Genomic DNA, 14,630 nt, shown 5'->3' with positions numbered 1-14,630 from the left:
CCTTACAACAATAATAATAACTAATACCTTTTTTTAACTTAATAATTCTGCTTGTTTTAAAAACAATAGTTTTACTTAGTTGTTTTTGTTTTGTTAAATCAATTCATTTGGACTGTATTAATTTATCATCCTATTTATAGGTATATATTCATGTAAGTCCAGATTATTATATCTACAAAGGATTATTATTTCAATCATTATTAAAAATTCCGTTAGTGAACATGCCTGAGTAACTGGAGATGTACGTGATTGTAAACTTATCAGTGATGACACATAAAACTGATTTTCTGTCATTTTTTATTTTTGAGTTTCAATTCTTATAAATCTTATTATTACAATTTTGAATCTACAGTATGATGAAAAAAAGGCGCCCATGTTAACCCACACGTTATAAGTAATTTTTTATTAAAGACGAATTCGAAGACCAAAATTGGATTTGTGCTCTCATCAGTAAGATATAGACTTTCCTTTTTAGAAAAGAGAAATCTATATAATTAACAGTTTTAAAATAATTTCATTGTTAAAGTCTAGATTTTGATACAACTGACGGTGCTCTTAAAAAAATGTGTAAAAAGTCTATTGAAATAAACTTTATTGAAGATGTTAGGATACCATTTCTTGGCTCCAAAGAAAATTTATCAATGTTGCAACATTGCAAATATTCTAGGATACAGAAAATTTCCAAGTAATTTTCAATTAAAACGGTAGCAACAAAAAAATCAATTTTCAATGTTGTTTGTTCTGTGAAATTTGAACGATTAAAGTCAAAAAGTCAAAGATTAAAAAAATTATAAAATAAAAAATAATAAAATTATGTAAACTTTACAGTTTTTTATTTTATGCGGGTGACAATACCTGTCAGTACTGGTTTCCTAGATACGAAAAATACCTGAGTGAAATAGTTTTTTAGTAAAAGAAAATTGTGCGATATTGCCGCTTTGTGCTGTTAGACAAACTGTTTAAATTTTAAAAAGAATCTATTTAGACTATTTTTGGAATGATGGTAACAATGTTTCAATAAAAAAGGACGCGCCTGTTTCAATCGTGGGCGCCTTTTTTTCATCACCCTGTATTTGTCAGTCGATATTAATTAACTAGTAAAACAAGCTGATAGGATAAAAATTCTGATAAATGATTTCTCAAAGCAATTGTGCAAGAAAATACAAGGATATTTCAAAACACCCATTAATTAATAAAAATTTAGATAAGATACAAAATTGTGTTACACTAAGCCAACATCAATAATCATGTCACTCGATTATTATTTATTTAAACTTGAAATCCTATTGTAAATCTCAACTTACATTTGCTCTCCTGTTTAAGACAATTAAGAGGCAATAAAGGCTCGACGGCAGCATCCACTTCAAAAAGCTTGCCAATCTTGGGGTGCATTTCCTTAGCCATGGCTTCCGTTCGTTCCAACTCCTTCCTATCGCAGGTCTTCAGAGGCACTTTGCTCTTGTCGAACTTAGCGCAAGCATCGCGAGGCTCATTAGAAAGACAGGTGTAGCACTTGAGGCACAATCCTGCAAGACTTAATGGCCTGTGAACACCTTTACGAAGACTTACCCCTTTGAATCCCCAAAAACGCAATAAGTAGGAGGCACGACTGCACCAGCATAATGCCGGAATGAAAATGAAAGAAGTGGAGTAAACAACGACGCCACGACATACCGGCGCCTCCGTCGGCTGGACGGGGTGAGGACTGCACTCGTGACATTACGGGCTGCTAGGGGGTGAGGGCGATTGTTTTGGTAGGTTTTCTAGGTTTCGACGTGGTCAAACCTAACTGTGACAAATATCAAAAGGTTAAAGAAATTTATAAAAGCAGCTTTACTATAATTTTATTTAATGCAGCGGCTTTAACCTTTTATGATAAAATTTTATCGGCCTCTTTTGATAATTTATTCCCTCGGGATTAGTTTCTTATTCATTGTCAGTGATCATTATCAAGTTTTAAAGTTATGTCTAGCGGAATTGTCGCATGTGTGCATTAAATTTACGTTCTGCTGGATTTTCTGCACTCATTTAAAAACGTTCGATTTTCCGAAGGGTGAAGGGTTGTTACAAGAGCGTTGAACTTTGATGACTGAAATGATATGCGTACGGAGGTAATCACGAGGCGATAGAAATCTTGATGAGCTGTTGGACTGTCATTCAGGAGTGTTGATAAGGCGTCTAAAATCAATGAAAAACTGTGAACATCTACTCTATTCTGCAAAAAATCGAAAAATTAAATGATAAATAAACTACAGACCGTCGCAAAAATAAAATTTATTAAAAAATTAATTCGTTGTTAAAAGATAATGCGCGATTAGCCCGTGAAAATAAGCATTTGGTTGGTTCAATTTGGTCACATGATCAGTTAATCTGACGTTTAATTGCAATTAACATAATGATGCTTCTTTTCTTTAATTTGAAATATTTATACTATTTTATTTTTATTACTGCTTCGTTCAAATTTTATTTACTCTAACATTAAAATTTTGCACGTTGTATTATAAGAAACACCTAAACCATAATTTCATTTTTCAATTCTTTTAAAGTCGTTACAAGTTATACTTCTTTGATCAACATTAAACAGTTTTTTTATCAGTTGTTTACTTGTTTTGGATGATAGTATATTACAATACTAGTTTATAAGCAAGCCTTTAAAACACGCACGACGAGTCAGCGGAGTGCTTTTAACGTTTTTAAAGGCGCTTGTAAACGAGTGTTATACGCTATTTTGTATTATACCTGCCCATTTACGATCTTTTATGAGCATTGAAAGAATGTGAATTTACACAACAAAATTATCAAAGGTTGTTTGTGAATCGTTTTCGTAGAGACGGTTACTAGTTTACGTTGTTAAGCAGAAGCACATTTTTTCACGTTGTAATTGGTTCAGACATTTCTTGTTACCTAGACAACTTTAAAATTTCAGCGTGCTATAAAGGCCATATTACGCACGCTGCAAAGTGTTTTAATTTGGGATTATGATGCAGGTATAATAAAAAAATATATAAGTTAAAACTACTATTCTTTCCACAGCCTACTTTAATTTATTTATTTTTTTAATTTGCCTAAAAACAAAAGTTAGTGATAAATAATAAATAAATAGTAAGCTTGCTGAAAGACCATTTAAAGAGAAATGCAAAAATAATAAAATATAAAGGGTTTTCTAAAAAATGGAAGTAGTTATCAGTTCCGGTGAAACAGAAAGCAGCATTGATTGAGCATTGATCCCAAACCATAAATAACAGTAACCTGTGCATGTTATAAGAAGTCTTATCATATCTTTAAAAATAATGCAGTTATGGCTTAGGGCGTTTTTCATCTATTTTACATACAATTAGTAAAAAGACAGAAAGACTTGCTAAACTTGGTAAAAATTCCTGTTTTGCTAGAAATAAAAGCATAAAAAATAAGATGAAAACTGTTTTAGTTATGGGAAAATACGAGTACATATTCAATGATAAATATTTATGTCGGTGGATTCATGTAATATATGTAATTTTTTTTATAATACAATCAGTTTTATTTGGATTAATAACCTAACAAAACGATAACTTATCAAAAATAAAAAGCTTTGTTTTTAAGTCATTTCCGGCATTATAGTTATACGTGTCGATAGATACCAGTGTATTTTGATCCCCCACTTGCATTGTAAACATTTTTCTGAGAAAGATGTTAGATTATGTGTTCGATGACATGAGCATAATTTTCACATTTTGCTTCTTAAAATATTAGAAAAAATAACTGTAGAATTGAATTCATTGTGCTAAAAACAATTCGCCAAATTTTAGCACGACACAAAAGTAAAAAGTTTGGATATTAGGTAAAAGCATCATTGCAAAACATTTTTTGTTATCTAAAACTTAATTTTTTATGAATATCTACTTCTAGTTTACTAAAAATTTAATTGACAGCTATCGTAATTATCTAACAATAAGTTAGATTAAAAGTGTAGTGCAAATATTTTTCCAACGTGCGTGCTCTCGAATTTTCTTTTAGTTATATCATGAATCGAAGATTGGCAGACAATGTCATCGATTAGGAGAGCAATCTTCGAAGTAAAACTACTATTCCTTTCCTACTGTGTATTTTTATATCAGGTAGTGAATGATTTTTATTGTAGTACTTGTATGATTTTTAATTTAATAAATCTCTCATCTTCCAAATTTTGGAGATACCATTGTTACAGTAAATATATGATATATGTCGTCTATTTATCACATGTGACAGGACAAGAATCACTGAATTAATAAATTAAGTACACCTTGTTTTGATTTTCTGATAATTAATGAATGTTCTCCTATAATAAATAAAAGTAAAAATAAAAATGCGTACAGCTTAAAATTTAATCCTAGTATGTATAAGGATGAGCAAACAATATTGCAAACTTGTTTTTTTCCTCAAGTGATTCAACCTCTCACAGTGCTTCAAAATTCAAAATCAATTTGTTATCACTTTTTGGAACTAACCGTCAAGAGTGACAAAGTCCAATTTTTCGCAACATTTTAAAATACAAGTGCTCAATTTTTCCCGATTCTGGGAAACTTCTTCACCGCACGAATCAATTTAACTGCTCCATTTCTTCTAAAAGTCGTTGGCAAGTCGCGGCCCATAACTCGACGCGAATTTTTCATCGCTGAATATTTGGCCCAGATATGGCAACGGGCCATTTTAATTGTTTAATTCAACCACGTCTAACGTGTTTTTCCTGTTGCTACAGATTTCGATTCAATACAATAAGAGGTAGTGGCGGTGGCCTAAATGCGTAGTCATGTGATCGGCAGTCGCCACAGGGGCGTCACGACGTCTAGCCGAATACGTCGCAAAAGAAAAAAAAAACAAGACAAATAATAACACACTGTTCTACTAGTAGTTTAAAACCATTTATTATGTTATCTAAAATTCGAATATTTAACACTTCACATTACTCTGCGTTGAAACAAAGTAATCAAGAATGATTTGGCATTTCTGAATTTTATTATTAAAATGAGAACAATTTCCGTTATCAACGCAGAAATTTCATTAAGTTGTACGTCAAATATTTTTCAAGAAAAACCGTATGAGCAGTATTGCAAATTGTTGAGAAAAATTCTTTCAAATATGCTACCGACTGAAACAGCCATTCTTCATCACTTTGTATATTAGTGTGACAAACTGATAATGTTGCTCCTGAGAAGTTTGAATTTTGGAACTAATGTTACAGTTTTGTGTTAGTAACGTTAACAGATTAGAAAATTTTTCGTTTAAAATGCGGTATTAGCAACAACTAATCTAATCATCTATCGTAGTGTTGCTCAGTCATGGTGAAGTTAGATTTCAAAATTATGTTTTGATGTTAACAAAAACCAGCACTTAGATTTAGATTATTATTTACAAAATAATTGTTTTTGATCTAGCAATTGTGTTTGTAATGCCACGATTTGTGACGAGGAAGTGCAAAAGAATAAATTAATATGAAACAGAAATTACCTACAATGTGTATGTTGAAGAGAAGGAAAGAAAAACAAATTAACAATAACAATAACATTTATTATTTCATTTCATTTTTGGTACTTCATGATTTATATTGCTGCATTTTAATTTAAAATAAAGAAAACTAGCTGTTATTGACATAATTTGAAAATGTTTGAAACTATGTCGAAAATTCTACTTTTGTGTTATTAACTTAACAATCCTAAAAAAATTAAGTTAAAGCATAATATTTTTCAAGGTGAAAATTTTTGTTCAGAATTTGCTTTTCCGTATACATTTAAGTATGTACACTTCTATTAAAAAAAAAGCGTACAAGTAGTGAGCCCAATTTTGGCTGCATCGTCATATTTGTTAACTTATCTTTTAATCGTTATTACTGGAACTGTGAAAATTTAGTTTGTTAAACAAAATTGTTGGTGTCTTTTCTGAAGCACACTTCACAAACGCTTTTTTCTCAGTTTTGATCAGCAAGTAAATATTGATTATTTCGTGTGATACATCGTTCTAATCAGGAATAAAAAGACTTTTCAAAAATACAGAAATCGAATGGCGTCTGTAAAAAAATCCAAAGTTGAATGAACTCTGACATCAACAACGCCTTGGAAAATACAATGACATATTTAGTGCCTTAAGAACGTCCTAGTTCAAACGTCTCTAGGTCTTTTAGTTTTCGCTTGAAAAAATAAAAACTAAAATTAAAATTTCCGTTTTTTTCCAATAATTAAAAACTAAAAATGACACATTAATTTTTTTTTCAGATAATTGTTCATCGTAAAAATGCGCAACATTGTCTTAATTTAACCGAACTCGTATCTCCTACAATAACTGAGATCCTCATGGTGGAGCTCGAAAAACGGACATTTGAAACAGGATGTTTAAAAAAACGATACAAAATTATCCAATTTTTGCGTGTTAAATTTTACCACTCAGTTTAAGTTTTTTTCTGCGTGACATTAACCCCATCAAATCTAATTAAGTAATCTTATATATTAACCATCTCAGGCTGAGTTACCATGAACCGAGTATTAACAAAATAAGCACAATTATAGGTATATCTACCTAATTATTTTACAAACTGAATTTTCCTACTTAGCTTATGGCAAAATACTACTTTCTATGTAGTAGGTACTCCAGTCAATCAAAGCTAACCTATTTTTTATATTTATTATATTGTTACAAATAACATATTATCTCTAAATGTATCAAGTGTTTTGCTTCAACACTCCATACGTTATTGGAACATTTTTATATGATCGTTGATTAATCAATCACAACAAACTTTTACATAAAACGGTAAAAATATTGCAATAATACAAATTTCTGATTAAATCATATAAATGATTCATAACTATGTATAAAATTATTCAAACCTAAGTAGAAAAATGTATGTAAACTATGATTTTATACAGCAGTTTTTAACTATCCTTTGTAAAAATACATTTTAAACACATTTTTGTTCCAATAGAAAATTAATTTAAAAATATTAAAGAATTCTTGATAATACAAATATTTATTGCACTTGCACTATGCAACTTTTTGTTACAATAAACGTATTTTTAATGTGACTCTAATTTGACATATTTATTGGTGATTATAATATATTTTACTCACAATAATAAAGTAATAATAAAATTACCTTGCATGTGAAAAGTTAGTATGTATGACACATCCCAACCCGAAAACTGATAAGGAAGTGACCAGTTTCCTTATCCGAACTGTACTATGTTATATTTTTCAAAATTTGGTAAATATTTTATTGTCTTTCTGTTTTTTTTAAGGAGGATGATTGTGAATAAAATAGTATATGTATAAACCTTAGTGGTCGTTGTTTTATTGTATTACGGCTTATTGCTAACCGCGGCGCTTCACGCCTTGGACATAAAATTTTGTTTTGGTAATAAAGCACTTCCCACCTCGATATGTAATGTACTATTACTTAAATAATTAGGATTTGTGATTATATCTTCCTTCCTTCTAATCTTGAAATACAAAGATTTGAATGATAAACTCTTATTCATGAATTCACGATGTTGTTGAACTTTTGCAATAAATATAAAACACAACTGATGAAAAATCCATTTTATTAATTAATAAAGAAAATTTTATAAAGAATCTAAATAAAAAATTATAGGATTTAAATAATAATCGCAAGCAAAAATGTTTTAGAATTAAACAATGTACATTGGTACAAACGTATTTATACAAAATGAATAATAGTTCTACTTCATAAACCCTAAAATTTCAATGTTCTATAATTATATTTACACTAAAACTAACATAATTAGGAGTATTTTTTTCCTTGAAATGAAAGATTCCATTCAACCAAAGATTTAATCAATAACTTATTCTTTTCCCTACATTATCCCCGAAACCAAACAAGTTTGTTATATTATTATCTGCTTTTTATAGAAGCAAATACCTATAAATAAAAATAATTATCCATCAGGAATGTCACACTCTGACGTCACACCCATTTTATCTGTCAGTTTAATAACCCGATAAGCTAATTAACGTAAAAATAATACCTGACAAAATTAGCACATCTATTGCTATTAAACTATCAGCCTTATTACAGGCATCTGTGAAACACTGACAACTTGTTTCTTTTTTAAAATTAGTATTAGCAACATAACAATAATCATCAGCGTGTTCTTCGAATTTTTTCCATCCGCAACCTCGTGTAATAATTGTCAGAGATTCAGAAACTATGATTTGTATAGTTTTACGACAGAAAGCGTCCAATCGATGGCATTCCTGAAGAAGAGATGAATTTTCAGTTGGTTTTATGTCAGCACATTCGGGGTCTGAGTGAGAGGAGCAGTTGTAGCACAGAATAGAATGCCCTAGAAAAAAGTTATGTGAATCCCCGGAGAGATATAACCATATTAAGTAATAAATGTTGCACAATTTTATTAGACTGACATCGAAACGTTATGAAAACTCACCTGTATGAAAGATAAAGGGAAGTATTATTAGCGATACGTAAATAAATTTCGGAGAAGTCATTCTGAAGGATCGATGTCTAAAAAATAATTTTATTAAATTAGTTACAGAAGATTATAAAAGTTTACGTACAGGGTGAATTATTAATATTAGCAAAGTTCACAAATACATATAATAAACAAATTTTACTTCTACTTTTGCATTTTGTTAAAGAAAATTATTTTTGAATATTCTGACTTCATAACAAAACAGAGATTAATGACTCACCCTTAATCATTTTATTTTTTAAATATTTAAGTAATAATTAGTTTGATTAATGTATGAGGTTACTTTTTACCTGTGATAAAATACACCTTTCAACTCAAAATTGTTTCATTGAATGCAACAACATTTGTTTCTCACCAAAACACTAACTATTCTATTTTTAACTTTATTTACATTTCACCAGGCTTTGCACTTAATTGGAACGAAGCCAATTTTTTATTGGTTTATTTTGGAAATTTGTTGAGCGTTGTAATAGTTTAGGTAAACTTTTAGTGGTTGTTAGAATTTTGGAAAATTGGAAATAGGGATAAACAAAAAATGTGAACTAAACTTGTAAAGTTTTCTGTTTCCTGTTATTTGTTAGATTTGCAAGGAATAAATAACTACACGTTATATTTTTTTACAAATTGAGTAAAACTAAAGTAAACAAATTTATTTAACAACAATTGTTTCACAACAAATTCTAATTAAGTAATTAAATAAAAAAATGTTTATGTAAATTCTGAGTATAAGTTAAATTATATAGCAATTAAAATAGGCTACGCAATAAAATTGTACTAAATTAACAATGCAGATTCCATTTATTTTACTAGAAAAAATTAAATACACAACACACTCTTATCAAAAATCAATGAGTGGATATCACACACGCGCAAAGCCAATGCATAAATAAATATTAATTACATTCCTGTCAATTCTTTACATACACATTAGATCTAATCGTAATTCAAACAGCATAATCTCAAAAACCTAACTTAAGAGTAATCCACCTAGCACTAACGCTACTACACCAGATATAGGTGTCAGCACTGTTCCCCCATTACAGCCATCTGTAAAACACTGACACGAAGTCTCCAGTTTAAAATCGGTGTCTGTAACTTGACATAGACTCTTGTTAGTCTTGTAGAGAAACCAACCGCAACTTCTTGTAATTCGAGTAAATTGGGGCGTGTCTAGGACGGTTTGGACTGTTTTTCTACAGAACATTTGATGGTTGTCTCGAGGTTGACATTTGTGAAAAAAGGGGCTGTTGGTGTCGTTGGCAGTGATATTGGCACAAGCGGGATGTTCAAAAGAATTGCATTGGAAGCATTTAATCCCATTTACTAAAATTAGAAATATTGTGTAAATTTTGTGTGAAGTACCGAAGTAAAAAACTGCTTTATCAGCATTGACCCAAATCTATAATCTTGCTCTAGATGTTGAAGTGGCACTGCAATATCAATTTTGACCCAAATATACAGTATGTCCCCGGATTGAGTTTACAAGAGGAAAAAAAAATTTTTGATTTTACGCCAAAACTGCAAAGGAAAAACATTTTTTGCTTTAGCTGAAACGAGCAAATTTGTAATTAAAACTTCATTATTTTAACTCAGTAGAAAGAAAAGTTAATTTTTCTCTTGATTTTGGACTTTAATTAATCTCTAAATTAACTTTTCTTTTCACTGAATCAGAATAATGAAGTTTAATTACAGATTTATACTCGTTTCAGGTGAAGCAAAAAATGATTTTTCTTTGCAGTTTTAGCGTAAAATTAAAGCTAAAAACAAATTCCTAAACTCAATTCGGGGACATTCTGTATAATCTTGCACTAGCTGTAGCAGTAACTTTGGTAATTTTTATTAATGTTTTGCTCGTAATTTACTTATAATTTTTTTTATTGACCCAAATCTATAATGTTGCATATACACTGAGCGGTAAAATTATGGAATAATCTTTTTCTCAAAAACATTAATTTTCAATATTTTGGTGTTGTCATTTCCACAATTATCAAAAGATCTATCAAACGTGCTAAAAAAATGGAGGTTTCCATTTAAAACAAATGTCGATGACGTCATTACTCAAAAACCAAAAAGTGTAAAATTTTAAATCAAGTTGAAAATTGTGTATTTTTAAAAAGAAAATTGACCTGTTCGAGCATTTTGTCAAAACAAAATATTTTTATCCACCATCACTCTATAAAGAGATTTTATTCCACACTTTAGATGCGTATAAACTACCACTTTATCCACTAGTGGAATAAAGTAACTTTATTCCACTGTTAGTAACCAGCGCACCGCGTAACAGCTTACTACGTTTAACCGAAAGCACATTTGACGTGACATTTAAATGTCAGCTTAATTTTTAATGAAGTTTGGAATAATTTGGGCCTCGAACTGACGTTCTCGCGGTTAAATATTCTTGTGTGGATAAAACGCTATCTAACACACTCTTACAATAAATAACTATTAGTTTTTAAAATTATTCCATAATTTTGCAGTTCACTGTATAAGCTGCGTACATGATTTTGTGTAATTTTTTTGATATTTTGTTTGATATTTTTGATTTTTTGTGAGTTCTCCCAGTAAAAAAATGTTACACATTAAAACACAACTTTGCAAGAAATTGGTGTAAAAATAACTCGTAAGAAAACTGAAAGTTTACTATCTCGTGAAAATATTGTTCAATCGCACGAAAACCAAAACCTTTAATTTTCATTACTTCTACTATTCTACTATTATATAGGGTGTTTCACATAATTTTACGATTCCTGCGCCTGCAAGATGCAATCAATAATACATATTCCGATACGAACTCGATTACAAATTTTGAAAAATTGGATAATCTTCTCTAGTTTGTTTACCCTTTAAAAAATTACAACGTTTTTAGTTAGTTAGTGATTAAGATAGTTAAACTAGAATCATATTCATTTCGTCTCTTGACAGAACAAATGATAATTGTTTCTAAAAAATTGAAGTTTATGACTATTAATGAAACAGTGATTAGTTTGACAACTACTGTCAAGGATTACCAAAAATTAAATAATTAAATGTGTATTTTTTGTATCTAGTGTTTTGTGACTTTTGTATGTTTGGGTGCGTACATCAGGCGCAATCCTCGTAAAGTTGTGTGAAACACCTTGTAGTATTATGTGTGCCAAATTGTTTTTCAACGCTTTGTCTCAAACGGCATCATATTCTCGCGTCAAAAAAAATTGTCGTTTTGCATACCTACTTAATATAAAAATAACCATATTGAATAGAACCGTAAAATATTGGTTACGTTAAAAGTGTACTTAAATTAATTAGATAAATTGTATTGTACTCTATGTAATTATCTGCTTGATTTACAAGATACACATTTTAAGTAGGTAGGTAGTTAAGTACTACATCAAGTACTAGTATTAAAATGTTCCTATCCTACTTTTGTTTTCAATCTTAACTCATAATCAAAATTTAGTGTCTAAAAAGAACTTTTATGTTTACATTCCAGGTCTACATAAAGCAAAAACTGAGTAGGTACTATTATATTCGGTTTAAAACCTGTAACACAAACTGAAATTTGAAGACAGAAGAAATGAGGTTCAGCAGTTTTCATCATGTTTTCACATCTCTTGTTTCTGTATTATTTAATATTACCAAATTTATTTAAAATAATGTTAAAGTAGCAGTTTGAATATTTTAATAGATCAGTACAAATTATTTCTCCAAGGTTGGTAGCGACGTCAAACCGAATTTCAAACCAAAATTTATATAAATAAAAATGCAAATATTTACTTGTAATTAGGTGTTTGCATAAATATTTTGGTCTATTACAAAAGATACATAAAAATTGCAATTTTTATTAAAACACTTCAATCTTTGCAACATTTAAAACAAATATTGTAACATTTCGATAACAATCAAACAATGATATCAACAGTGTCTTACTCATACTCATATCGCAATTAAGTAGACACAAACTAATAAAAATGACTTATTATTATTAGGAAATCAAGTAATTCTTCTAAATGTTCCTACTGATTTTAGCAAAAATGTTTTTTTTCTTCTAATGAATAATCATCAATAAATCGAAAAATACTCACCTGTTTGCGCAAAAGTGAAGACAGCAACAAGGAGAATAGTTACGTAACATATGATGTTGGCAGGAGTCATTATTGTTATTACCTGAAAAACAGCTTCGATTATAACAAAGACCATAGATAACACAAAATTAAGTAAATATATGCGCGATTTAGCCACCGCGTTATCGGTAAAATCCCAAGGCAAAATAACAAGACACTCACTAGGACGTTTCGTCGTTTTTCACCTGTTCTTCAGACACGCAGACTGGACACTAAAAGTGACCACTCTCGGATAAATAGGCTTGAGTTTGATTTTCCGGATATTTCTTGCCCGATCTAGATCTTGACAATTCGATGGATAATGAGCGCGTTTTTGCGCGATTTTTGCAAAGGAATACCATATACCTGACCATCTCGAAAGATATCGATCAGTGGGCAAATAAAGGCGTCGTCGATGGTGACGTCAAAGGGATGACCGCTGGTCTTGGTTTACCTACTGGGCCAGAATTGGTTACAGTGACCCGGAAAAATCTCTTATCTATGTGATGTTGGATTTTTTATGTAAATTGCAGGAAGCGGCGAGAACACACCAGTTGAGTGTGGTTTCAACGGACCGATTCTTGTTCGATTATCGGCAGGATGAACGATTTGAAAAAGTCTAATATTTTGTTTACAATAAGATTTTTAGAGCAAAGACCTATTTAGTTCTGATAATTTGAATAAAAACAAAATTTTGGGGCTTGGACGCGTCCTTGACTTTGATAGACAAGGTTTTGGAATAGTTTTGTTACTAATTGAGTCACCGTTAAAAAAAAGAATATTGATAAGAAGGTTTATCAATTACCACAAAGTATTTGCTTAAAATGTGCATGACCTGTTTTACCACTTATTTATTATTTTATTAGTTATATGTTTTTTTTTATTTCTAATAATGTTATTGGTACATGAAAGAAAGAAATTTAATAAAGGTCATAAAAATTTTACTAACTCTAATTTTGAAACAATTTAATACATTTTATCAATGTTCAAATAATGTGGCATTAAATTTTGTTTATTGCTTTTATTTTACAAGTTTTTGATAATTTTTTAACTTATTAGCAAATTTTTATCACTTATGGATGTCTGCCATAAATTATTGATAAATGCTATTTTTATTTAATGATTAATTTCAATATAAATTTATTGGTATTTATTGTTTGATATTATATTTTTTATTAACTCAAAAACGAGCAACGAGCAATGAGGGTTGCTTTTTATATTGTAGGAATGGAAGACAAAAACCAAAAATTTGTCATTGTATATGGTTTAACTCGTATTTAACAAGATCGCTCTTGGGCGTAAAATAGCACCACTAAACTATAATTTGTTGACACACAAAATACTTATTTCTGGTTACAATAATTAGATAATTGAAGTTAATAAAGATCCAACAATCCACTTAATTATCAGTACTTCATTGTGTAATAGTACAAATGGATTTTTCCTAGATTTGTTTACTTAAGTTTACATGTATTGTGCTATGCTATACTTAAGTACGAGAGTAAATAAACATTCTGATTTTGAAACTGTAAAAGCAAAAAGTACTTAAACTATTTATTTTTTAGAAAAACTAATTGACGAATGATAGACTACTACTCGTATAAAGTGATGTTTTATTAAGGATTTTTTTTTGAGTTTTACAAAATATTTTATTTTTTAAATGGCAACCCACTATAAAACCATTTTTCTCATAAAGGTTATGATTTAAGGATTACAACCCATCTACTTTACATTTAATTTTTTCAATTTCTTTTTATATGCCTACCTAAATTGCAATTTAGACAAGAAAACTTGCACAACTCGAAAACAAAACAAAATTTTGTTCTCAAAATACATACTTTAATTTATATTAATTATTATTTTCTGAAGGAAAATGATTTAAAAAAAAACCGCTTGCTTCCATACTTTATATTCACTCTGTGAATTCGACTATTTCAAACAAGTTGGAGAATGGTTACAGTTTTATGTTGAGGTGGTCATAAAGTTATTAAAGACAGTACACCTTTCGGCAAACTGTATGTCTGTGAACCAAGCTAGCCAAACTTTTGACATTCCAGAACCTACAAAAAAAAATAAAACTAAAACTAAAATT

At 29.7% G+C, this 14,630-nt stretch overlaps 2 protein-coding genes across 2 annotated transcripts in view; both read right to left on the bottom strand.

The window, feature by feature from the left end:
* Positions 1-1,799, bottom strand: part of LOC123003587 — a 2,579-nt gene extending 780 nt beyond the window's left edge. Inside the window, exons 1-2 of the mRNA XM_044396414.1 lie at positions 1,570-1,799; positions 1,305-1,526 (exon numbers count right to left, since the gene is read on the bottom strand). Coding sequence (XP_044252349.1) covers positions 1,305-1,526; positions 1,570-1,720 — 373 coding nt within the window. The 5' untranslated portion in view covers positions 1,721-1,799. The remainder of the gene's footprint in view (positions 1-1,304; positions 1,527-1,569) is intronic.
* Positions 1,800-9,094: 7,295 nt separating this feature from the next.
* LOC123016318 lies at positions 9,095-12,968 on the bottom strand. The gene is made up of 3 exons (XM_044416642.1): positions 12,722-12,968; positions 12,521-12,602; positions 9,095-9,782 (listed from the first exon to the last, which is right to left on the bottom strand). Exons 2-3 carry the CDS (start codon positions 12,588-12,590, stop codon positions 9,427-9,429), a joined length of 426 nt encoding a protein of 141 aa, XP_044272577.1. The 5' UTR covers positions 12,591-12,602; positions 12,722-12,968; the 3' UTR covers positions 9,095-9,426.
* Between the last annotated feature and the right edge of the window lie 1,662 nt (positions 12,969-14,630).

The sequence above is a fragment of the Tribolium madens genome, unplaced genomic scaffold (genome assembly GCF_015345945.1).
Source record: "Tribolium madens isolate multiple individuals breed KSU strain unplaced genomic scaffold, Tmad_KSU_1.1 Scaffold_1;HRSCAF=32;Tcas5.2_LG8, whole genome shotgun sequence".
Taxonomy (NCBI): Eukaryota; Metazoa; Arthropoda; class Insecta; order Coleoptera; family Tenebrionidae; genus Tribolium; species Tribolium madens.
Note: the sequence above shows the minus strand (reverse complement) of the source record. Positions and strands in the feature narration are given on the sequence as shown.